This window comes from Enoplosus armatus, chromosome 12 (genome assembly GCF_043641665.1).
Source record: "Enoplosus armatus isolate fEnoArm2 chromosome 12, fEnoArm2.hap1, whole genome shotgun sequence".
Taxonomy (NCBI): domain Eukaryota; kingdom Metazoa; phylum Chordata; class Actinopteri; order Centrarchiformes; family Enoplosidae; genus Enoplosus; species Enoplosus armatus.
This window is the reverse complement of record NC_092191.1, coordinates 6,088,348-6,114,196: the sequence shown is the minus strand read 5'-3', so window position 1 is coordinate 6,114,196 and position 25,849 is coordinate 6,088,348. Positions and strand designations below refer to the sequence as shown.

General features: G+C 39.8%; 2 protein-coding genes across 2 annotated transcripts in view; one reads left to right on the top strand and one right to left on the bottom strand.

The window, feature by feature from the left end:
- Nucleotides 1-1,670: 1,670 nt before the first annotated feature.
- Nucleotides 1,671-4,863, bottom strand: vip (vasoactive intestinal peptide). Its single transcript, XM_070916486.1, has 5 exons — nt 4,769-4,863; nt 3,855-3,959; nt 2,717-2,842; nt 2,064-2,175; nt 1,671-1,679 (listed from the first exon to the last, which is right to left on the bottom strand). Exons 1-5 carry the CDS (start codon nt 4,861-4,863, stop codon nt 1,671-1,673), a joined length of 447 nt encoding a protein of 148 aa, XP_070772587.1.
- An 11,373-nt stretch (nt 4,864-16,236) lies between these two features.
- Nucleotides 16,237-25,849, top strand: part of anapc1 (anaphase promoting complex subunit 1) — a 47,756-nt gene continuing 38,143 nt past the window's right edge. Inside the window, exons 1-15 of the mRNA XM_070915640.1 lie at nt 16,237-16,452; nt 16,899-17,063; nt 17,630-17,672; nt 17,795-17,892; nt 19,529-19,611; nt 19,835-19,908; nt 19,999-20,144; nt 20,220-20,377; nt 20,758-20,889; nt 21,078-21,296; nt 21,605-21,697; nt 21,967-22,057; nt 23,154-23,219; nt 23,383-23,520; nt 23,797-23,940. Coding sequence (XP_070771741.1) covers nt 16,237-16,452; nt 16,899-17,063; nt 17,630-17,672; nt 17,795-17,892; nt 19,529-19,611; nt 19,835-19,908; nt 19,999-20,144; nt 20,220-20,377; nt 20,758-20,889; nt 21,078-21,296; nt 21,605-21,697; nt 21,967-22,057; nt 23,154-23,219; nt 23,383-23,520; nt 23,797-23,940 — 1,866 coding nt within the window. The remainder of the gene's footprint in view (nt 16,453-16,898; nt 17,064-17,629; nt 17,673-17,794; nt 17,893-19,528; nt 19,612-19,834; nt 19,909-19,998; nt 20,145-20,219; nt 20,378-20,757; nt 20,890-21,077; nt 21,297-21,604; nt 21,698-21,966; nt 22,058-23,153; nt 23,220-23,382; nt 23,521-23,796; nt 23,941-25,849) is intronic.

The window sequence follows — 25,849 nt, the reverse complement described above, 5'->3', positions numbered from 1 at the left end:
AAAACTCCAATCGTCAAACAATCAGCCAGACGAAAGACTCAGCTTTGAAAAATAAAACAATATCTTTTATTTGGTGAGTGGTGTACATCACTATATGCGCTAAAGGCAGGTCTATGCTCAGTTATAACGTCTTTGCTCTACATATTGAATAGTATAAAGTGATTATATGCATCTGTGTCCATTCAAAATGTTTTCCTCCTCCTCTTGTTTCCGTTTCTCCTTCAAATGACCACGTTTGGATTCTCTAAAACAATTCAGCCAGCATTTAGATCATGATTGCACCATTGAAAATTGATGCGACAACTGTCAATTTGAATGTATCAGTATTTCATTATAATTCTTTTGCAACTTTTGTTCTGTTAAAGGTAAACCAATGGTGAAAGTTGATGGAACAATTGTTTAGCTAAAATTGATCAGAATCCAATTAGACAGATGTTCAATTTAATGGAAAAATGTTTCACTTAAAACTTAAGAGATAGTAGATACACTGAAAACATAATTATAAATAAGTAAAAATGCTGTTCCATTGACGTTCAACAGGTCAAATGTTTAGTTGAGGGGATAAATATTTCCATTGAAAGTTAATAGAACAACAAAATGTGACAAATATTCCATTGAAATTTTAATAAAGCAGTGATTTCACCAAAAGCTAATGGTGCTAGTGTTCCATTGAAGATTAATTGTGGAAGTGCTCCATTGAAGGTTCATAGAACTATTGATTAGTGAAAATGGTCAGAATTTAATCACACAAATGTTCCATTCAAAGTTAATTGGACAAAAGTTACACTTAAAGCTAAAGTGACAATAGATTCACTGAAAATCAAACCCAAATTCTGCCTCTATTGAAAGTAAATGCTGTTCCATTGACATACAGTGGATCAAATGTTTAAATGATGGGACAACTTTCTCTCAGATTTAATAGGGCAGTGCTTCCATTAAAAAGTCCAAATTCCATTTTATACAAGTTCCGCAAAGCTGTGATTCCACTGAAAAACTGTCAATGGTGCTCACATTCCATTGAAGATAAGTTCTCCAGTGAAAGTTAATGGAACTTTTGTGAGTGAGAATTCAATCAGATTTATTTTCCACTCAACGTTAACTGAACATACGTTGGTCGCTTAAAGCTAAAGTTACAGTAGATCCACTGAAAATCAATGGGAAAAGTACACTATTGAAAGTAAATGCTGTTCTATTGACATTCAATGGGTCAAATGTTTAACTGTTCAAAGTTGATGGGACAAATTTCACTCACATTTAATAGGACAGTGGTTCCTTAAGAAAGTTACAAGGAGAGGTATGGCTCCATTGAAAGTTAATGGAACAACAGTGATCTTAGAATGAAAGTAAATGTGGTACTTGTGTGGTTTACATATACTGTTGCCAGTTGCCATTTTCAAATGCTGATTGACCAAACAGAACATGAACACGCATGTTGCTCAGAGCAGCCCTCAGAGTCTTTGGGCCAGAATCTTTAGTGATTAGTATTGTATATATATTGTATATATACAGTGTAAACATGTACTGTGTGTATGAAGAGATAAATAATCACATTGGAGAACACATTATCATTGGTTGGTTTGACTTTCGAATGTCCTTTGGATTAATACTGTTTTTGGAATGGGCGGTTTCATGAGGATGACTTGAGGTATTCACTCGAACACGGCCCCTCCTCAAAGTGGCTGCAAAAAACAGGGGAGGGGAGAAAAAATGGACAGAGAAGAGGGTTATTGATCTAGAACCACAGAAAACTGATAATCCTATAGAATTAATATAGTAATATGTTTCCACCTCTTTATTTCCCTATATTTACTATATGTTTATTTGTTGCAAAAGTCACGTATCCTTAACATATGTGTGTGTGTGTGAACATGTCATATGAGGACATTATGTTTATGTGTTAAGTGTTGTTGTTTTAAAAAGTTGAGTTAAAATATGAAAATATCAATGAGGTTTGGTAAGGTGAGGGTATGGATATGGGTTAGGCATATAGTTGTGAAGGTGAAAGTAAGGTTAAAGAGCTAGGGAATGTGTGTGTGTGTGTGTGTGTGTGTGTGTGTTCCTACCAGTTGAAAGTTGTTTAGGAGGTGATCTACGTTGATGTCATTGTAGCTCTCCTGGAAGGTGTTGGGTTCGTCCCTGGACTCCTCTGGGTCGCTGGTTCCAGGATCTTCTAGGCTGTGTGTGTTTGTTTGGTATTAAAAGGGGGGTGAAGAAAGTTCATACAATCTGATTAGTTTTATTCTATAACAGTTGATCTTTATGAATACATTTTGTGGTTGGCAAGAGAAGGACATGCTGGCTGGGTTCCTAAAATGAACTTTACAAAGCAAATAGTGACAGTCTGCATACCAGTCAGGTGATTGTTCTTCACTCATTGTTATTTATCCATCAGTATTTCTTTCTGGAAACATGTGTGTGTGGCAATAATATGTTTAAGGTTGCTCATAATTTGTTTGTTAGTCTGATTTGATGGCAGCGAGTGGGAAGTCCAAACTGAAGCTTCACAATGTCCCTTTGAAAACTAGCTGATGATGTCACTCTACGTCCATATTTGGTTACAGCCTGTCATGAGTAACATCTCATGACAAAAGCTGAACTTCAGATTCAGGACTTAGACTTAAATAAGAAGGCAAAGGTATGGTGTTGTCCGTAGAGTCAGCTGCAGGTCGAGAATGAAACAGATGGACGGGTGAAGGTAGGGAGGACTGATATCTACCTTCTCTTTCCTGTTAAGACTGAGTTCAGGTACTTCTTGACGGCCATCTGTTTGCGGAAGCGGCTGTAGTTGTCTGTAAAGATGGCGTCTGAGTGGCGCTTCACTGGCTCTTCCATCAGCTCGTCACTGCACAGAAGAGAGTTCACAACAGAAACAAAGAGAAAAAAGAAGGTTTCACTACAGTTCAGAGGGCAGCAGGCTTCAATGCAAAGTCAATTCAGCTCAGGATCTATGATTCATGGTGTCTTTCTTCTCTTTGTATGTGTGCGAGTCCCTGCTGGCTGTACAACAAACATGTAATGGCACTGTAATGGCATAAATTAACCTTTAAAAATGTTTAGTCAATTACAAAATGCATCATCAAGCAGGGCAGGCCTTTTCATTGCAAATGTCAGTAGGTCCTCTGGTGTTAAACTACAATCATCAGCCCAAAAGAAAGCACCTCTCGACATGAAATAGTGAAACATGATGTATTTTCACTTTTTGCAAAAAGTCTCTCCTGAATAAAAGTTAGAAAATGTGGTTTTAACAAGAAACATTATGAAACTGTCATACATTTTATTTGTATTTTGTTTGATTCTATGACTGAAGGAAATTGTGGAGTAAGCAGACTAAAATTTAACAGCTAAAATCCAAAAGGAAAATGGGGATGAACAATCAAGTTTTTTTCCTTCATAACTAAACCACACGTTTATAAATGCTTTGTGTTTTCTTTGTCTTTGTGAGTTAACTTCTGTAAATCGCCCTGTTCTGTAGCCCTGAGATTTTCTCCCTAAGCAACATTTGAATGGACAGCTTGCTATTCTCTCAGGGGACAATTCTCCCACTATTTTAAACCAGGTTTAAAAAAACTCAAATTGTCAGTGAGGTCCTGGTTTGAGAGGTCTACTCAGCAGTTTATGAAGCCAATAGACCTGGTATCAGTTTTTTTTCCTGTTTTCCAAATGTGAAAAAGGGTTTAAAGACTCTTATTATAAATATCATAAAATGCCATTTCACAATTTCAAGGTGTGCCTATGAAAATCAGCCAATAGATGAATAACTAAAACCCTAAACGACTGAAAGGTGAATCTCAGCCTCGTCCTCTGCCTGCCAGCTCTCTGGTCTCCCGGACTCTCCGGACGGGGAGGTCACCTACCTGACCCGTTTTCCGATCAGAGACTCCAGGTATCTCCGCGCTGATAGCTGTCCGAGGAGTTTGCTGTATCCGCTGGTGAACAGACCGTCTGCGTGTCTCGTCGGTCTGCACAGAATCACAGGACAGTTCAGATCTGGTTACATTTGAAGCATTAAAACACCGAATGAGGGAGCAACACATGCCAAACAGACGCGCTCCAGCTCCAGTTCTGAGGGTTACAAAGATGTTAACAATAATCTGAAGCGGGCAGCGTTTTCGTTTTGCTGTAAAAGTTTAGCAGTAGCCTTCATAGTGATTTAACAGAGAAACGGCGATTAGTCGGCGTCAGTCAGTATCATTTTTTCTGATTTCACTCCTGAAAGGTACCAACATGCGTAAAATCTGCATGAAGAGTTAGAAAAAAAGTTAAGTGTTAAAGAGTTATGTATCAGATGGTGTTCTGAAATACAAATAGCGTATCACAGCATGTGTCAGCCCTCTGAGAAGACTGTTGGTGATGATGCCGTATGAAATAGAAACACAGTAATGCACGATGGGGTCACAATTACCAGCTTTGTTTGAGGCTCGTTTATAATAAGCAGATTATAGAAATATGAAAGCGATTTTCGTTGAGTGCTTCACCTCGTTTACGTTATTTTGTTATTGAGGGAAATCTGCTCTGTTCGCCTTGAAACAATACTCTTTCTGCAATCAACTAAACTAGAAGACAGTCCCAATATTTGAGATTATTTCTGACATTCATGATGACAACATGCACAAAAAGTCGAAAATTCTAGTTTGATGTTACGATGAATGAACCTGAGCAGGAATCCGGAGACAAACCTGCTCAGATTCATCCACAGGTCTAATCATACAGCGCTGGATTTCTTTCCCTCTCAGTAGTTTTAGTCGGAGAGAACACAGGTTTCTCTTACCTCATGGATGTGTATGGCAGACTCAGAGTCCGGGAGTACAACACACTGCACAGGGCTATTAGGAAAAGCAGCTGGGGGCCGGTCCGTTGTAACATCGCTTTACACCTGAGGATGGAAACGGTAGTGGGTTATTCTTCCTCTAACCTGAACACATTGAGCATGCCAGGTCATTTCCCACCAGTCCAAGAGCCCTTTGGACGTTGATCTTTGATAAACCGCTCATGAAATGTTGAATTCAGACAGAGGAAAGCAAAAGAAAGCAGCGGAATCCAATGCGTAATTACGCACGGCTGGTGAAGACAAAACCTCTCATTACACCCCGGGGACGCTGCAATTCTGTTGCCCCCATAGAGACCACATGCCAAATGTAATATGTTGAGCTTCACTCACAGAAACGTCCTATTCAAATGACTTCACTGGCAAAATGATTTCCATTTAATCCACGATTATCAAAGTACAGCACATAACTGTAAAAATCTCAACAGTTTTTCAGCCCACGTTTATTAGAGATCATTAAATGTAGTTTTTAACAGATCCAGCTCTCTGACTCTCGCGCCACTCATTGTCAACTGAAAGTGAACAAAACAGAAGAGTGTTTTAGCCACGATGGGCTAATGAATATGGGATATGAATCTTTGACAAACCTCTCGGTTGATGGTGAATTTTGACAGAAGAAAGAAACATAACTCAGTGGGATCCAATGCGTAATTATGCACAACCGGCGAGCACTACACATCTTATTAAACCGCGGGTACGCTGCCATTCCGTTCCCACCATAGACCACAAACCTAATTTCACTTATCGAGCTGCTGCTGACATTAAAACGAGCAATTTATTCGACGTAAAACTCAATACTCGGTCATTTGGAGAGACTTATCCAAAATCTGTCTGGTGCGCGTAAAAAGAACAAAAACAAGTTCAAAATGACCAAACAGGGAGACCACCGAGATCCCAACATCTGGAAGAAACTCATAACTCATAAGTTCTATTTAAATATGAAGTCTTACATGTGCTCTGGAGGAAGTTGTCTGCTTTTTGCTCTGCGCGTTCCAAAGTCCTGATCTCGAGCCGCTGCTGTATCTCCACTCTGTTGACCCGATGCGTCCTGAATCTATTTCTGTTTCTGTCTTTCTCGCCTTCAGGTCTGCTCCCGTTTTATACACCTGGATGTTCCCATGGAGCACGAAGTTGAAATCAGATTCGATCATGGGCCTGAGACGTCAGTAGGTCGCTGCTCCGTCATTGGTCTTGCTCACGGTCGGAACCAAACAGGCCTGTGGTGAAATTAGTGGGGAGTTTTTTCTTCTTTCTCTTCTAACTAATCGTAGGAATAATTAACAATATGCCAAGGTTGACTCATCTGATCATTTTCCCTGGGCACCATCTCAGTGCAGGTCAGTTGCTGCAGGGAGGCAGGAAGGTAGAAATTGGACAGGAAATCAAAATGGAAATGATCTGAGATGGGAAGTTAAACCCAAGAGCTTTCTGCAGATCTGTTATCCAAGTTAGGAGAAGAAGAATGACAAGAAAATAAGAATAAGGGGATACACGGCCAAGTCTCCAAGTCCACACAAAAAACTGCTTTATTCTTTTAAACTACACCCAAGAGATTTCAGAAATACTACATTTCCATGCCAGTGTTTCCCCTTACATGTACCAATGTTTTAGGGAGCCCTGGGATACTATTTCCACCGGCTGCAGTGATTAACCTAAAGCTAAGAGGCCAATGATCAAGAGAGGCAGTGACATTTACACGATATTCTATACTTTTATTGTATCACAAGGTTTTTGTTTTCATCCTGAAATTATGGTCTAACATCTGACAGGGGCACTCATAGAGTTGACATTGTGCCCTGGTGAAATCCATGGTAGGTAAAAGCCTCTACATAGCTATAATGGGTTTATGGAAAGATGGGTTTACAGTTGCCTATTATTTGGATTTTTTACACTTTCAGAGTTACACTGATGATTTTGCTGTGGAGAAATCAATACATCATGAACTTGGAAGGTTCTGTCTGATTTTTCCCTCAGAGTAACCTACAGTCGTGATTTCTGAATGTCATTTTGTTCCTGTTTTTTTCTTTTACTTCCTGGGATGTAAAGTCTTTAATGCACAATGTCTGAGAACTGCTCTCTGCTCAAAGGATAGCGTTCCTTAAGGAAAAGCATTGAGAATCCTCTACAGAACGGTCCTCTTCTTCAAATGAGTTCACTGCCAAAATGTTTCCAGTTCCTCAAACAAAGTCATCAGAGTAAAGTTAACAGTGAAAATGTAACAATAACCACTCTGCCTTTCTGTCAATAAAACTTTCCAGCCTGTAATATAAAAATCACCTAATGAAGAACAAGATAATCAAATCTGATCAGACATGAATACACTGATGAAAACACCTCTGACGACTAGTGAAGATTTGTTAAAATAAAACTATACCATGTGCTCATTCTACAGTTTTATGAAGGCAGAACAAAGGTTATCGCAGGCCAGCTTTAGCTTTGAATGGCCCTGAATCTCAATACAATTTTGTGTAACATGTAGATATTTTTCCAAGCATCATTTTGAGCCATAAACATTTCCTTTTTTATGTCATGCATTGTCCTGTCATGACACAAATACTTAATTCCACAACAATGTTATCAAAATCCTTCTGCAGCCATTTATATCCATTTGTTTATTTCCACAGAAGTAAACATTGAGCACCACAGACGGTGCCGAAGGCTGAATAAAAAAAAACACAAGGATCCTGCAGATTACCACTTCAGACAAATACAAAAACATTTTAGAGGGTGTCTGCAAGATACTGACACTGTTTTCTATTTCACGATGTGCTGGGCTTTTACAAAAGAACACCACACAGGACTGAAGTGTTTCTGAATCCACCCACAGTGTCCCTGATGAGTCTGATTTGCTCTGCTGGAATGGCACAGTGAATTAGCCGTGACGTTGGCCGGCGCCTTCCGTCCATCCATCCATCCATCCATCCATCCATCCATCCATCCAGAACAAAAGATGATTGGCTTAGACATGACTTACAGGGAGACTGCTGAGTGTCTGTTGGTGACAGAGCAGAGAGAAAACAAGATAGAGGTGTTCAATTAAACAAATAAATAGATAAACAGTCTTGCCATGAAACGTGTAAGCATACAGGCACTAGTTGTAGTACTTGAAAATGTTACTCCCATTATCAATACCTGATGATTATCACAAATCTTATCTACCACCACATCATGACGACAGCGTCTCTGGCCTTGCCATCTCTTTGATATCTCCACCCAGTCAGCAGATGACTCCTCTCTCCTTCTCCTCCTCCTCCTCCTCCTCCTTCTTCTTCTTAACCATGATGGCACCATCTGAACCTTAATGTGATCAGTCCAGAGAGAAAGTAGATTACGCAGAGGTCCATGGGAGAAGGAGCTGGTCTAATTGACAGCAGTGATTGGAGACAGATCCCTGCAGGAAGAGGAAGCTGATGGAGGAAACATCAGCGTTATTATGTTGATGGAATGTACAAAAGGAAACGTTCCTATAGACGAGTAACAGGCCGCCTCACCTCTGCACGCAGGATGACACAGAGGACTGGAGACAACAGGAATGTAATGTCTTCTCTTTTTCTTATTGGTGCTTTGACTGCCCCTACCAGTGATACTTCTGCAAGTACCACTGAGTACTATTACTGAACAAGTCCCATTGCCAGTATTACCAGGTTATACTTACTCTACTTGTATTAGTTCATCATGACTTTATTAGGTGTCATAGGGGCAAAAGATGGTTGCCCCCCTTTAATCCCCCATTCCTTCTGTTCTCTGTGCATTGTTTATTTGCACCGTCACCTGCAAGTGGCCATCATGTACAGTGCACACAGCAGACGACACAGCACAGATATCCAGTAACAGTACTCCCATGCTGGAATACTACATGGCTATCGGCTTGCTGTGTGTCAAATTAGTTTGCTGTGATTTGATTCAAGAAAGACGTATATAGGAATATGTATTATGTATTAAAGAACATTATCCAGTTAAATAATGGTCTTACAACTGTATTTTGACCTTAACAAGACCTGGTCTGGGGGTGTGGAGTTGCAAAGAAGTGAGGTTACCAGATGTCAGAAAGCCGCTCCTCATCTCTACTTGAGGCTAACGGCTTGAGGGTACTTTAGCCGCTATTAGCATAACACACCCTGAATCTCTCTGTTCGGAACTGTTGGCGGTCCAGTTGCACTGTGGGCAATGTAGAGTTTTTTAATTGTCCATCGTGAGTCCAACAATGTTATACATGCCTCTACAACAGCTACACTGCTAAAACCACCAATAATACACGTTTTCCTACTACTAGTACCAATACTCTTTAACTAGAACTACTTAGTACTACTTATGCTTCTTGTAATCAGTTTTCTACAAAGCCCTACACTGCTTATACTATGAGTATTTCTACTATTACTACAATAACTTTAACTACCTGCACTATTACCAGTACCACCACAACCCTGATTACTACTACAACAATTACTACTCTTGTACTTACTACTATTACTGATTTATTTTAAGGTCACTAAAGACTTTAGTCTTGTAATAAGTCATCTGTATTAAAAAAAAATAAAACTATTTGGTGAAGATCACCGGTGGAAGGTACTTTTAGGTCCAAATGGTGGATGTCTTCGTAACGAGACACTTTACATCACGACTCTCCCACCAGCCAGTGTGATGAGGGGAATCCCCTGGCTTGCTGAGTGCCTCCTCTGCACCACATTATCCAATTAGCAAACCACAGAGTGACGACTCTGATGGCAGATTACTGCTGGCAGCCTGACTCACTGGGGTCTCTCTTTCTCTGTGAGTATGTGGCAGGTGGAGAGATGGAATAAAGATACTGAGATAAGATAGAGATGGATGATGATAGAAAGAGTGTGATAGAGAGATTGTCTCAAATGCAGAAACCAAGGCAGAGACAAGACTGGAGAGTGACTGAAAGATAGACAGAGAGAGGTGAAAGAAATCTAAATGAAATTATAAAGAAAATACAAGAAAGTTATTTAAATTAAAGCTAATCTTGCATTTCTTTTCAGGTTGAGCGAGCATGAATGCTTGCATGAATCTAAAATACTCGTAAACTGTCAAGGTTTAACATTTTGCTCTTGTTGGTCAGCCTCTACACATAGAAACTGAGCTGAGATAGGCTAAGATGACTTTCACATGTTTTCAAAATGCATGAAGAGCCATAAAAATAGTATTATAGATAAAACCGGACTATACCTTCAATTAGAAGGCACCCTGAGAGCACGTACCACGTCTAAAGCTGCACGATCCTCTAAATTTTTTATTTTATTCAAAGAAAAATGTTAGGACATTTTTAATATCCTTAATATCTGCGTGCTGTTTTTCAGGATTAAAAACATTATCACCTTGGTAAAAAACTAATCACAATCAATTCTGTTTTTCATCCTGAAACTTAAACGTAACATTGCCTTGCCTCAGCTGTCCAAGACTGACATGAAATGTGTGAATGCTTTCTACTGTATTGGCATATTTAACATACAGTATATAGTAATATATATATATGAAGTTAACTAAAAATCTCATGGGTTTGTGTGCGAGTGATGGAGATAAATTCATGCTAACATATACAGTAAAAAGAAGTCAAAGTCAAATATCGAATATGCATCGCTGTGTGTTACAGTATGAGAAACCTCTCTTCCAATCAGTGGGAGGAAGTGACTATCACACTAACCGTGTTTGTGCAGAGATGACAGTATCATGACATCCCTCCACAGACAAATGGCAGGCCTTTACACTCATCTGAAATGTCGTCATAGGTGCCAGTGTCAAACAGGTTTCCGTCTCCCATGTGGGAAGACTCCTCTCCTCTTGGCTCAGTGTGGACCCAGTTGGGTTCAGTGATGGATTGCCATCCACAACCAGAGGAGATTAGTCTGATAAATTACAGCTAAACTCCCCTGATGGCTAAACCTGGTTTACTTCAGCAGGAGACTGGCTGCATTCAGAGCTGGAAATGGAGACAATAGGTCAACACAGTTGGATGAAATTTGGGAAATGAGCAGCATTAATGCTGTAATGCAAATGACATGTTTATGACACAAATCGTGTGTAAATAACTTCCTCCCCAATGAACAGGATAATAGCAGTTACTGGACATACCATTTTCCCCATTTTAGCTAAGTTTAACCGAGTAACAACAGTGGCTGGTTGGTTTAAAACAACTAAGACTTTGGTAGCTTTGTGTTTGTTAGCTTAGAAAACCACTAAAATAATTTTGTCCTAGTCAAAACTATATTTCATCATTTTGGGAAACATGCTTATTCACTCTCATGTCAAGATAAGATGGAGTCAGGCTGTGGTTAGCCTAGCTTAGCATAAAGACTGGAAGCAGTTGGAAACAGCCAGCCTGGCTCGGTTTAAAGCTCTCTAAAGCTCGGTAATGGACATCTCATGCTGCATTCATGCAATATCAAAGAATGGGAAGAACATCTGTGTATTACTAGCGTCGTCATCTATTTTCCAAAATGTTGAACTGTGCCTTTAACATGACCCAAAATATACAATCCTCACAATAACTAATACTTACACACAATCCTGTTGGTGCTTGGTTTCAGTATTTAGCTATATCTAATTTCACACAAACACAGCAACTCATCTTTTTTACTACTTCCAGTTCTCTCTCTCTCTCTCTCTCTCTCACACACACACACACACACACACACACGCACACACACACACACACGCATACACACTCATCAGAGCCCGGGTCCCTGGAGGTTCCTTTAATGGAGGCCTTGTTTTTGGTGTGCGGCCTCCTGTACAGATCAATTAGACCACCAGAGCTCTTCATTGCATCCTAAATTGAGTAAATACATAAATACATTTGGCCTGGATTCAGCTTCATGGCAGACATTACGTACAGCAATGCCATCCCAAGACTTTAATTAGCCCAACACACACATGCGCACAGCCACATTTCCATCATTAGCTCTCATTAACCCAACCCATGATGCACTTGGGTCTGGCTCTCATGGGGACCAATCAGATTACGCTGCTCTTCCTGTTCGCTGTTCGGGAAAACGACGTAATCTAACATCGGATGATATCTATCTATCTATCTATCTATCTATCTATCTATCTATCTATTTATCTAGTAAATTCTGTCGAGCATCACTCCCCTTAAGCATTTGCAATGTGTCTCCTGAAAGCTCTTTCTAGGAAGGGAAAGTGTAATATCGTCTAACCAGAGTAAGATCTTCATTCATACATACACCTTTTTCACCGTATACACTACATTTTAACTTGTCAAACAGGTGCCAGTAATAATGCAATAATGCATTCCATTTAGGGGGTGCCACTGCTATTGTGCATGCTGGGTCACCACCAGCACACCTGAATGTAACAGAGCCATCATTAATGTCAATAGCTGCAGCTGTGCCTTTCTGCTATGACATGTCAAAATGTCTCGAGAGACATCTTTTCTGTAACTCTGGACTGCATGTAATGTTATAAAAAGTTTTTCTTTAGTGCACGCAGATGATCATAACAAATAAAGTAAAGTTTATTGCCTTTTTGCACCAGTGACTGATGATGTATCTAATCCCAACTTTGTGAAGCTGATGTTTTGTTTGTGTTGAGTCAACATTTTGGTCATTTTTTTTTGTGGCTGTTGTCAGTGGATGTGTTGCATTGGATTGCATTGTATTGACAGGTGTTTTGGTTTTTCTGTCCAGCTTCATGAAAAGGGATTTATTGTCTTCTCACTTACAAGTGTTGAATATTTCCTTATTCCTTGTCAATGTAGTATAGTAAAGCTTTTACTTAAGTATTAATATTTTACTTATTCTATTCTAATTGTAGAATGGGAGGATTACAACTACATTTAATTTTTTACAGTAATTCTGTAATGTGTATTGACAATAAATGTGAACCAACTTTCCAAGTACATAGGATAAGATCAAATATTAGAAGCAGCATTCAATACAATGCGCTCCAATATATCACAATTAATTACAGGCTTCAAAATGTTTAACAAACACCTCTCTGATGCAGCAAAGTTATGAGCTTCACAAAGGTAGGATACGTTGTAGGGCTTAAGTATTGAATTGCGTCAGATTGCACAGGTGTCTGTGATGCATTTATAAACATCTGTGATGGACCGAAACATGGCAAACTATTAAAGCCACCATGGGAGCATCATTTCAGTGCAGAATCTTCTTTCCCTGATCACTTGGGGAGCCATTTCTCTCCATGTATGAATGCTGCCACCAGAGTGCGACTCTATCATCGTCCCTCCCCAGTCGGCTGCAGTGCGTCACCACAGACAGTTGTTGCTCGTGGATGCTTCAGCAGCCCTGCAGTAATGAAATCTGAGGGCCTGTTATGGCAGGATGACCTCACCTCAAACAGCCAACCTGCTGCAGCTAAATGAGTATAATGACTTGTTGAGTTACAGTATTGCAAAGTTTATTTCCTTGTTTTCATGGAAAGGCAGCATGAATTTTACCTGACATGATAACAGCTTATCTGTTCTTTTATTTATTATTAATAACTGAAACACACACTCAATCTATTTTTCTCTCTGCTGTTTTCTGATATTCAGAAAGACAACAATTGATTACTCAGTGATATGGAAATAACAAGCAAGCGAAAAACAGGAAAACTATGTGTCTTACTTTATGTTGAGATCACAACATATATGAAAAATAATTACACCAGTGTCGTCACCTGCCTCACCTTAAAAATCTTCTCTAACATCAATTTGAATTTCAAAAGATGGTTTTGTCTGAAATCAAGATGTTGCACTGCTGCCCGAAACACAAAACGGAGGGTAGAGAAAGGGGAGTCAGGCAGGGAATAATGAATGCAATATTGGGGGAAATAATAACAGTTAGGATTATTTTATTAACCTATTTTATCAATCAGACCTGTGAAGACACACTTTCCCTTTTTGTGTTTTCTGTCTTTTCCCTTCAACATTTCCACTTAGTTTAGATATATAAAACATTCTCTTTCTTTCTCTCTCTGACACACACACACACACCACCCAGGGAGCTCCACTGATATCGTCTGGGAGAGTTAACTCACTCAGATCATATCGTGCTGTTGTGCGACATCCATCACATCCATCAGCACACGTACCGCTCCGACTCCTCGTTTCCCACTCAAGTATAATTTTTCATGACCACCTTTTGCTGAATTTGATTTCTTGGTTGCAGAAGGAGTTACATGATGCAGTACAGTATGCAGTCTGTCCGTTTGCCTGTCTGCCAACAACATAAAACGTTATTCTACACCAGACATTTGTGTTATACACTAGGTGACCTGGTTATATTTTGGAGAGACCTTGTTGCATAAATATAAGTAATTAGAGGAAGTTCATGTAGATATATTTTCTAATTAATCATTGTACGTATTAATTACAGTAATTACCTAAATTTAAACAAAGTTAGCCTGAAAATAAGTAAAAGTAAAAATAGAATAAAAATAAAAACACAATCTAATATAAAAATAGAATGTAAAATAGTTAAATAATTGTTGTCTGAGTCTGAATCTTGGTGTGACTTTAAACAGACGCAGGTAATTATTCACCACTTCCCCATATAAATATCAGCTTATTTATTCTTAATTGGGATGACAGTGATCCTCTCTGCAACATTTATTAATATCCTCTACATTTAACCATGTTATTAAATCTGAAAGGCAAGTAAACTTCACAGTTTGAAATGTGTGTTGTCTTTGTACTCAGACCTCTTGTTGGGGGTCACATCATTTGATAGTTTATATTAATTTCATCAATATATTTTATTAAAATTAAACTTAATATCATTTAATTCAGCACAAGCAGTTACATGTGAGAAAAAGTAGTTCATACTGGACAAATACTGGAAAAAATATATCTGATCAGCTTGTTAACAGCATGTTGTGTTAACTCCACAGATATTAATAGATACTAAACTTATAGACAAGCTACTGAAGCTGATGCTGATAATGACCTCTAACTTTTGTCCTCTCTGGAAGATGGCATAAGTGAAATCTTTTCAACTGGTAAATAAACAACATATCAAGTATAATGTTGTACTTGTTGTGTTGACAAAAATATTATTTGAAGTTATACATTCATCAATATAAATAATATATGTTATAGGCTATTCTATATTATTTTCTATGTGCAGTGGCCTCAGTGTAACCATACACAGAATATGTTATTGTTCCCAAAAGTCTAATATGCAGGATGTACTCGTTGGAAAAGTAATATTTGATTGATGACAAATGTGACTATGAGGTGTCCTTCTGTATTCTCCTGCACATCATCAGAAGCATGATGGTTATTTCGTGACAGTGTCCCAAATTTGCCACAAGTTTCCTGAAGTACCTCTGGCGATCCAAGCCTCTCCTCGCCCCCTGTCAGAAGAAGATGAGGGAGGAAAGAGGGAGTCTTTTGCCTCTGGATGAAGCTGCAGTGATGAGGGCACCCTATCAGCTCTGTCCTCCCGTCCTCCTCACTGCTGATTGGCTCACTCGTGGAGGAAGAGGATGTCGGGACAGTAAAGATGTCCGCGCTCATTTGAAAACCTGCTGTAGTCAATTCCTCAGTTTGGCACCCGATCCGAGTTGTTTTAATGTTGGCACTTGTGACGACGTTGTGCTCAAGCAAGGATCACGCAAAGGAAAGAAAAGGACTCCGCGACAAGAGCCAGACTATTCCTTATTATCAGGTTAGCGGCTACATGTCTCCCTGCAAACTCAATGCTAGCTGTAGCTAACATTAGCTAGCATGCTAATCGAGCCGGCGAAAGCAACGGTACTCCATGGGTGTTTAGCGTTAGCGTGCTAACGCTGAAGAGCACTTTATAGCTAGCTAGCCTCTCAATCAGAGCTAACTGTCAACATGTTTATGTAATTTATAGCATCATATTGACTATCAGGTACTGAGTTTCGTTTTGGGGTAATTTCGGAGTCGAAAACTTCCAGCTAACTGCTAGCATGTAGCGTCTGTCAGAGTCAACAACATCATGTAACAGTAGAAATTATATTGTAAACTGTCATTTGGTGTATTCTAGCTATGTCATATTATAACGTTACCGTGGCCTCTAACAATATCCTGACATGTTGTTGAGACATAACGTTACAGTTAGCTGACTTAAAGACCGGTTTGTTTGATCCTAACTAGCTTAGTGATATGGAAATAGAGAAATAAAGCCACGCACATTATTTAGACAACACTAACTAATAGCTACATGTCGAATCTGCCCATTATAATAAAGCCATGAATAAGCTATGAATAAATGTGACTTTTAAGTTGGGCCTTTTTTAAGTTACAGTATTATTCTCTCTATTATTCTCCTTATGAAAACCCTGCTGTCACTCAGCCTCTTCCATCTACTCATGTTTTAAAAGGAAAAGGTTTTTGCTTATATTTAAAAAATTTCTCGTCCCCCTATTCTTCCCAGAAATAATGCTGATATCTGGAACTCATGTCGGAAGTCGTGTATGAAGAGACAGCCACGATGATTGCCGCAGGGGAATTGCAGTCGTTTGTCCCGTTTGGCCGCGAGCACTGCAGGAACCATCCAAATGCCTTCAACCTGCAGCTCAGAGAGCTTCAGCCCGCCTCCGAGCTCTGGTCGTCAGACGGCGCCACCGGCCTGGTGGGGTCCCTGCAGGAAGTCAGTCTGCAGGAGAGAGAGAGGGTGAGATTGCATCGCATTACATGGCTTTTACATAATAGTGCTTATATTCCACCTATACAAGAAGATAAAATCAACAGCAGCGCATAAGGAGAAACATAGGAAATGTAACAAGAAAGTTAGATTAAGATTAAGATAGACTTTATTAATCCCACAGCGGGGAAATTTACAAGGAAATATTATTTAGATATTGTTTTTTTTTTTTTACCAGATTATTGCTCTAAAATAGGTTTCTTTCCTGGCACTGAAAATCTTTTTCTTTGTGTCTAAAAGGAACATAGTGGTTGACATTATAGCTGCAATGGATAGTAATACCAACTTTATAATAGGAATGTTTCACTTCTTTACTCATGAAAGTAATATTTACACGTGACGTGCAACTCAGTATAGTTTGTATTTTTGATTCAGTCCTTGTTGTGTTGTCCTGATGGCTATGTTTTGATTGGCAGGAATGCTGGCAGCTTAGGAAGGGCTGCATGGGAGTCAGGGAGGAGGATGTGGAGTTTGAAGAGGAGCTCTACACAGCAGGAACTGTGGTCGTCTGGAGCCAGGGCAGTCGGACTCAAGGCTCTAACGTATACAAGGCCTTCACCGTTGACAGCCCAGTGCAGCAGGTTGGTTACTGAATGATGTTTTTACAACCTAGGCTACAGAGATGCCATTCTTCTACCTATATGGCAGGAGGCTGCGGTCCATCAGGACCAAAACCTCCCGCCACGAAAACAGTTTCTTCCCTTCTGCAGTCAACCTGACAAACTTACATTGACCTCCCCCCCCCCCCCCGAACACAAACACTACTTATACGTTATATTAACGTACATCACCCTTGTCCCCCCTGCGTTACATTAAGGCACCCACCCCCTACTGGACACTTTACCTGGACACTTTACTTTATTCTGGTCACTGCACTGTTGTTATTTAATTGTAATTGTTATCTTCTCTTATTTTTATTCTCATTCTTATTTTACCTTTTATATTCTACTTATTTGTTATCAAAACAATAGCACCTTTAGACCACAGCAAATTCCTTGTAATGTATGTTACTTGGCAATAAACAGTTTCTGATTCTGATTCTGATATATTTATATCTAAGCACAGTGGAAATTCATGATGATTGTCAGGTTTTATGTATTATTTGTCTTTCCAGCAATACATTTCTTTATTTTTATTCTGTCTGCAGGCCTTATGGTGTAACTTTGCTGTTCCTCAGAACAAGAAAGACGGTACTGTATCATTAAAAACATTTTGTTGTTGAGAAGCAATTCTTGTTTCAAGTTAACTGTTAATTTACATCGCAGTTTTGTTCATAAGAAGTTCATAAACTATCTTTAATGTTGTTTTGTAGAGGAGGAAATGGAGCAGACAGTGTGCATTGTTCAGAGTAGCTGTGTCAACGTTCACACTGTGACGGGGAAGGATTTCATCTCACCACTACCCTTCCAGGTGAGGGAGCGAGAGACTCTGGTGGGAAATGTTTTATACCATGCAAAGAGTGGAGTTGAGACTTGCAGAGTAATTCAAAAGTATCTGCTAAATTTCAGCCAGCCGGATTCATCAATCTTTGATCTTCTTCCTCTCTTGTCACTCTCTTTGATTTGCTTTGGTGTAACTCATCACAGACCACCCAGGTTGACAAACATGATGGTGATGTGTTCAGATTATATATTTAATTTTACAGAGCTTCTGGATATTAAAAATCTTCAAACTTTGATATCCAGAAACCTGTTGGGGCTACCGTTTTGGGCCACCAACAAGCAAAGTTGAACATATTGTTACGTACAGTGTCCAGAGATTGATATTTTTGGAAAGGCATATTTCAAAATCATAGTAATTTTCCTGCTAACTGACTTTCATATTCCACCGAGTAAAAAGTCCCTAGCTGTTTCTTTTCTGCATAAATGCTGGATGCATCTTGCGTTAATGTGTGTATGTATCTGTGTGTGTGTGCGCGCAAGCGAGCGTTAGTCAGATTAGTGATATTCCCCAGGGCTGAACCATTGTCTGGCTAACCAATAATAATGGAAATTTTGGATCACTGACAATGAGAATGAACCCCATCAATATCAGATGCCTGTATGTGTGAGTGAGACATCCGTGCTTGTGTTTGTGCACATACTAAACTAGAATGAGTGTGTGTTTGTCCAAATGTAGATGTGTTAATGTGTTTGTGTATGTGTGAGTGTGCACATGTGTATTTGAGGGTTATATCTGTGTTGGTCTCATTACTCTGTTGCACAGCAACAAGATGTAATTTGATTCAGGGATGTGTTTTTACCAGTAAGTTGTAGAAACAGTGTTTGTGGGCTGCTCAGAGGAAATCACGTTTTGCTCCTGTGTTTGTTTTTCTTGCTTGAGGTTTGTGAAGGTGGTGATGAAGTGTTGGGTATTTGCTAGTTGAAAGATCTGACACCCACTCTAATTGAATGATTGAAATGATTAAAGAGGCAAGCACACAACAGGTTGGTGTTTTGAGCAGAGAAAGAAAATATTTGTGAGAAGCATCCACACTGCTGGGTGTCCTTGACACTGAAACCCTGAGGGTGCTGCTAGTTGACCCTTCAGCTTTCTTTGGAAGTAGGAAAGAGCGCATTTCAATAAAAGGTCAATCTGCCTATTATTTTCTAGATTATTCGACTAATTGTTTGATCTGTAAAATAGTTTCCCTGAGCCCAAAGTAACGTAATCTGTATTTTTCTTAAATTTGAGTGGAAACTGGAAGAGACTGTAACGCTGCTATGATCGATATTTTTTATAATAATGTGTAATGTGAAGGGTGTTGCTCATAATGATGAACCCAGTTCTCCCTCAGCTCTATGGAGCATTCTAGTGTCTTTCAGCTCATTGTTTTGGTTTTACAGCCCATGACTTTACTGTTTTTGGTTCACTCTCACTGCTGTCATAGCGTTGTTGTTGCAGGCTTAAAGAGTTGCCTTTAGATTATCTAGAAGTTGTAGAAATGGCATTTTATTTTGTACTTGAAACATTAATGTTGAACATTTTTATTGTTGTCATTATTCAACAACAACATAACAATATGTTAAAAATGTCTTTCCTGTCTATCCCTTCTTGTCTCTTCCAGGTCTCAAATGTCTGGGCGACCAAGTTTGGACTTCTGTTGGAGCGAAAAAACACAACGGCTGACGCACAACTCAGCCCCCCCGGGTACGCACCAACACTCATGCACATGTGCATACACAACCTCACGACAAAGAGCAACAGCATGGCACACAGATAGATCCAAACACCCATGTGAAGTGATGCAGTCACACAGATCAAAGCTCAAAACTTGTACAAATGTGTTTACATTACAGACTGCTACCTAGTCACCACACACACATTCAAACGATTGTCATTTGGCAGGTCACTGAGCTATTTTTCTCAACAGGGAGCCGCTGCCCACAGTGTTCAGCATGTTGCATCCTCTAGACGAGATCGCACCAGTCGTGTGTAAACCTACAGGTACGACACACAATCGCACACATTTTCTCTCTCATCTCTCTGAATAAGTAATTGCCATATTTTGACTTGCATATGTGTGTGTTTTTCTAGGTCTGTTTGAAGGCTCCCGAGTGCAGTATGCATCTGACGCCACCATGAAGATAGTGTTCAGCTGCTGTCAGCCCTCTGTAGTTGTTTCCTATGACACCGTACAGGGAATACACTCCGTCTGGACCCTGCGCAAGGTCACACATGATGTGAGTGATCACACAGACACACACAAACACACACAGTCTACCTGTCCCTAACCTCCAGCCGCTTACCTCCATCAGGAGCGCTCTACAGTCCTGCGGTGTGCAGCAGATCCAGTCGGTACACCGTTGGGTCTAATGGCATCGGGCTTCCTGACCTCTCACCTCCGTAATATCTCCCGCCTGGACTCCCCTGGTGGCAGTGGGGCAACCGGACTCGGTCCCGGGACTGGACCAAGGTAATGAAAGCGAAGTGAAAGTGTTGTATGCACATAATGCTGCAACAATTATTTGATTAATCAATTAGTCGATAGACAGAAAATTAGTCAGCAACTGTTTTGATAATCAGTTAATTGTTTTAGTCGTTTTTAAAGCAAAAATGTAACATTGTCTGGTTCCAGCTTCTCAAATAAGCTGCTTTCTTTGTGACATATATGATAGTAAACGTATTATCTTTGGGTTTTTTGACTGTTGGTTGGATGAAAAGAGTAATTTAATGACACCACCTTGGGCTGTGGAAAATTATAATTATAATTTCACTATTTTCTGACATATTACGACTAAAAGCATCTCTTGTCCCTTGCTGTTGTCTGACCCCTCCTTGGTTCTCTGCTCCTAGTTGTGCTGTTGGTACCGGCTCACCCCTCCACTATAGCGCTCTGCACAGCCACCAGAGCAGGATCATGACGTCTTCACCTGGATTACACTCCCGTGTTCATTCCCCAAGTATATCCAACATGGCCGCCCTCAGGTGAGTATAGGCACTAGATGTTTTTCTTTTTAAAGAAACAATCCAGGAAACAGATCTGTGACACGGAGGGACAGAACAGCTACTTATGGTGTGAAAATAAACTTGGGCTGAAGAGCACAAGATCAGCAAAACACTCACAGTGGTAACAGGTCAAAAACATACTCTTTTCCTATACTTTTCTATCCCAGCCGTGCCCACTCTCCAGGCATGGCGGCTCCGTCCTTTTCAGGTGCGGCTCGCTTCAACACATCTTTCCACAGCCCGTCTCCCAGGGGGCACCATGGCTTCGTACCCTCTCCCAACAGCACGGTCAACGAGACGATGCTGGTGCCGGAGATGGAGCCCATCGTACCCGACCTCTGCATGGAGCAGCTGTGGAGTGAGACGGTCACAGCTGGCTGTCACAGGTAATTATCAGGACTGAACCCAACTGAAAACAGAAGCAGAGTCTGTACAGGCATATGATTCATTTACATCAATGATTGACAATTAGTGAGAATTGATAATTGATAGTTTTATTTTTAATGTGATTTCAACTTTATCATTTAATTGATGGCCTTCATCATGGTGAGTTCAGTAATGTAAGGCTACTTAGCTTTCTAGTTTATTTTAGCACCTGGACTTTAGGACACATAGCTCTTCCGATTTACTAGTGAATGCTAAATGTGAGATCATAACTGCTGATGTTTGACATGAGTCTTTTTTGCGTTTGCAGGGAGAGCAGCCAGGCGTCTAAAGTATTCCTGACCTCTGACCTGTGTGAGAACCGCTACCTCTGTTTCCTAGTGGAGTCTCACCAACAGCTCAGGTCAGCAAACACACACAGTGTCACCATATACACAGTGAATATTTGATACAGTCTCCACTGGCATGCACACACTTTATATTAACGAATCTAGGGACCCATAAAAAGCCTGGAAAAGTCTCAAATGATCTGAACAGAGCAATATGACAGTTACTAAATAGTTCATACAGAAATATTGATCAGACAAACTACTCAAAAAAAAATAGTTTAAATGTAACTCTCTCTATTATTTTTTCTGTCTCTCCATCTGATCTTTTTCATTGTTTCCACAGATGTGTGAAGTTTATTGAGAGCAACGATACGTCTCAGCTCATCTTCGCCTCTGTCACGACCATCCCTGCCAAAGACGCAGAGCCTCTGCAGGTAGATTACAATATTTAGGCTTTTTATAAGATTTACAGAGAGTAGGTGAAGGTTAGTGACAATACGTTTATTAATCAACACCTACACAATCAAATCATTTTGATAATTTCCAGATAAGGAATCACAAAAACAGAGAAGAAAGAACTTACATATTACAGTATGTCATTGTACTGTGCTCTCAGTGGCCACTTTATTTTTGTTGGCGTATTTGTTGGATGAAGAATAAACAATGAAAAAGTTGGTACTGAACCAAAAAAATAAATCAGGCCAATAGATTAAAGTGTGAATGATGCATTGATTTGAGTCCAATAATATACTCAAACAACCGTATTCTGGTATTTCCGGGTTTCTTTGACACGACCATCACTGAAAACTGTGATAACTAGAAATAATTGAATTTTGACAACAATGCAGGTTGCAACTATGAACACTTACAGACAGACTCCTCTGCTTTCACTCTGTGTCTGTATTTGTGATATTTGTATGGATTTCATCGCTGGTCTGGGCTGTAGGATCAGCATATTTATTTAACATCAGATTGTTGTGTAGGAAGTGTGAAGTTGTGAACATTGCGTGGGAGGCCTTACTGTGTCCTCTGTAATGCATCCGGATGTTTTCCGTTTGACATAATTAGGTCTACCTGCTCCCATTACATATAGAAACCAATGTTTGTATATTTAGCTTTAAATCTCTGCCTCAGAGGACTTTATTGAATATCATCATTAGGCCAGAAATCCATACAACCAGTATTAATGACGCACTTCTTTGATGAGCTACACTGTGCAACAGAGATATTATAGTTTGACAATTTTGATAATTGATTAGTCGTTTAGGTCATTTTTTAAAAAGCATGAACGCTAAAACTTCACTAGCTTCTCACAAGTGAATATTTTCTGGTTGTCTTCGAGGATAGTCAACCTGAATATCTTTTTCAACAGGTGGTCAGACAAAACAAGCAATTTAGATACGTCAACTACAACATTTTATAGACCAACAACGATTTATGAGTTAATTGAGAAAAGAATGAGATTAATCAATTGTTAGTTGCAGCCCTTGTGACTTAACATGTTTCTGACAATAAAACTTTGGTCCTCAGAATATTGATGCAATGCTGGTTCTGGAGGCCTGTGGCAGTCTGGTCCTCTACACAGGAATCACCAGGGTAAGGACGAGTCAAAGCATCAAGACTTCAGATTAGAAGTCCGATTAGTCCATCACAGCAGTTTGATACACATCTGTCTTTAACAATGAACAGACATTTCTGGTTATTAGAGTGAATTCCTGTGTGATAAAGACACGAGATTCCTGTCTTGGTGTTCCTCTAGGTCAGTAAGGTGTTTGTTCCTGGCCTCCTGTTGCCAACCTTCAACCTGACCAACCACCTCTCTCACCTCAGCACACCGGTGGAGAACGTTAGCACGCCGGCTAACGCTGGCAGTAGGCACCTCCAAAGGCTGGATGAGGTACCGCCATTGTTCTTTATGTATTGATAGTTTCAATGATTTGATTTTGATAATAATGCCTTTTAAAGGTTACATTCTTCCTGGTGCCATCTGCACATAGTTGGTATAGTTGTAGATATCACTTTTCCTCCTTGCTGCCACTCAATCTTGTACGGTCTGAGAAACAATTTCCACAGAGCAAGATGATCTGTCACACTAAACACGGAGGCTTGCTGCTTGAAATAATCAGGAAATAATCTAAAAAAATCAGTATTATTGTTTTCCCCTCTCCTCCAGGCCATTATGCCTTCACCAGTGTCAGAGCTGAGGGGGCCAAACATGAAACACCATGAGGCTTCATTTTTGGAAGATTACACTTTCCAACAAGCCTCGCCCTATATCCATGCCTTGCGGGACCCCGTCTGCAACCGGGTCACTCTGGTAGGTTGGTGTGTGTTTGTGTGTGTGTGTGTGTTTTCAAGAAGGCAAACAAATTACATTTGTCTACCTCCAACACTTTGACCTGTTGAAGTGGCTGGTACATTAGAAAGTTTCCACCATTTACATTCATTCAGATGTACCATGTTCTTGTTGCAGGGTTGAGGACAGATCAAGTTTGTCTTTTTTAAATGTATTTTTTCCCAACAATAGAAGTTACAAGGAGGGGTCTGATCTTGAGTCGGTTTCAATTACGACAACTTGGACTGAAATGGGATTTTGAACATTATCAACACGAACTCCTCATAGTTTGCTTATTGATCCCATACACATATTTTGAGGTTAAATCGATTCATTAGGGATGTTTTCCAAACTTGATTGTTGTAGTGAAAACTGAGCTGATGAGATGTAGTCTAACTTTGAGGAGCTGCTGTTCTCGTGCACACAGCAGAAATTAAACAAACATTAAACGAAAAAAAACGTATTGGAAGTGGATGAGACTGAATGGTAACTTGGGAACACTATAAATCTTTCATATTACAACCTTGTGTGGTTTTGCAGTAAAACAGAGTCTGCAGCTGTCTGCAGCAGTTATGATCATAGAAAACAACTCTCTGAGAGTCTGTTTCTAATCAGTGACACGTGTGTGTGTGTGTGTGTGTGTGTGTGTGTGTGTGAGATTCAAGCCAATTAGTATTTGTGAAAGGGAGCCACAAAGCAGTGAGTATTTCTGTGTGTGTTTCTGCCTCCCGGGTCAGTCCTGTCAGACTTGGTACAAGACGGTCACATCAGCCCTGGGACTCAGAACACACACACACACACAGAAAACGTCACTGTTTATTTCTCACATCATCAGAAACCACCGTGTTCAAAAATGCCACACGGTTTCTGCAGGCTGCTGCTTTTTTGACACATTTCCTCTGTTCATTGATTTTCCCTTTGACCCCTTGATGTGTCAATCTGATGACTAATTGTTTGCTAATGCGGCTCGCCGGAGCTTTCAAAGCACCAGCTGCTCTCTGTATGTTGGCAGGTCGACAATTTATTTTCTTCTCAGGGTTTCTCTATGAACAGTTCAGCAGTGCTGTGCAATGATGAACAGGACCAACCCTGCTGGAGAAAATGTGACATTAAAGTAACAAGATGCTGTGGTCTCTTTCTCCTCTGTAACACAAGTGCTGTGATTATTTAAAGGAGCACAACAGAAATTGGTCATGAAATATTTTGAATACAGGTGTATTTCAGACTTCCCCTTCCTGAGAAATGTGTATAGTGTTTTTGCACTGAACACATGAAATAATGAAGGCACCTGCAAATGACAATGTAATACATACATAGATAATACTTTACACACTTTACATTTACAATGTTAGACAAATATTTTTAACACTGGAGCACAGCCTTTTTCCTGAATTTTCATTGGGGAAACAACAATAATAATAATAATAATACTGATAATTGTTCGTAAAAAGAAAATCATTTCAAGAGTATTTTGCCAGTGGGTCATAGATTGTGATGGATAATTCAGGTTTAAAATGTGAAGAAATGTTTGTTAGACCCATGATGTAAAATAAATCATGCAAATTGCATCTCAGGTAGGCCGGCTGAGTCAAAAACAGATTTGTAATTGCCATTTTGCATTCGTTTTATTCTTAGAACCTGGATGTTTTGAGTGAAAGGACACTAAATAAAAAAATGTTTTGAGTAGGCTGCACAAATGAATATATACAGGAAAGCAAACTTCTAAAACAGTTGTTTATAAATCACTTTACCCTGCAGTCAGCATAAGTCAGACTGTGTCTATATGGGTTGAAACTTTCAAGCATATTGTACCTGCCTAGTTGACACCTGCTTTGACGTCACTGATCAGGGTAATCTAATCTAATACAGAGAGTAGAATTCAGCCTTGTGT

Excerpts from the sequence above, each read along its gene's own strand:
- vip (XM_070916486.1), bottom strand. The coding sequence starts at position 4,863 with ATGTTACAACGGACCGGCCCCCAGCTGCTTTTCCTAATAGCCCTGTGC. Across the intron at positions 2,843-3,854 it reads CTGATCGGAAAACGGGTCAG|TGACGAGCTGATGGAAGAGC; the intron begins GTAGGTGACCTC and ends TCTTCTGTGCAG. Across the intron at positions 2,176-2,716 it reads GTCTTAACAGGAAAGAGAAG|CCTAGAAGATCCTGGAACCA; the intron begins GTAGATATCAGT and ends AAACACACACAG.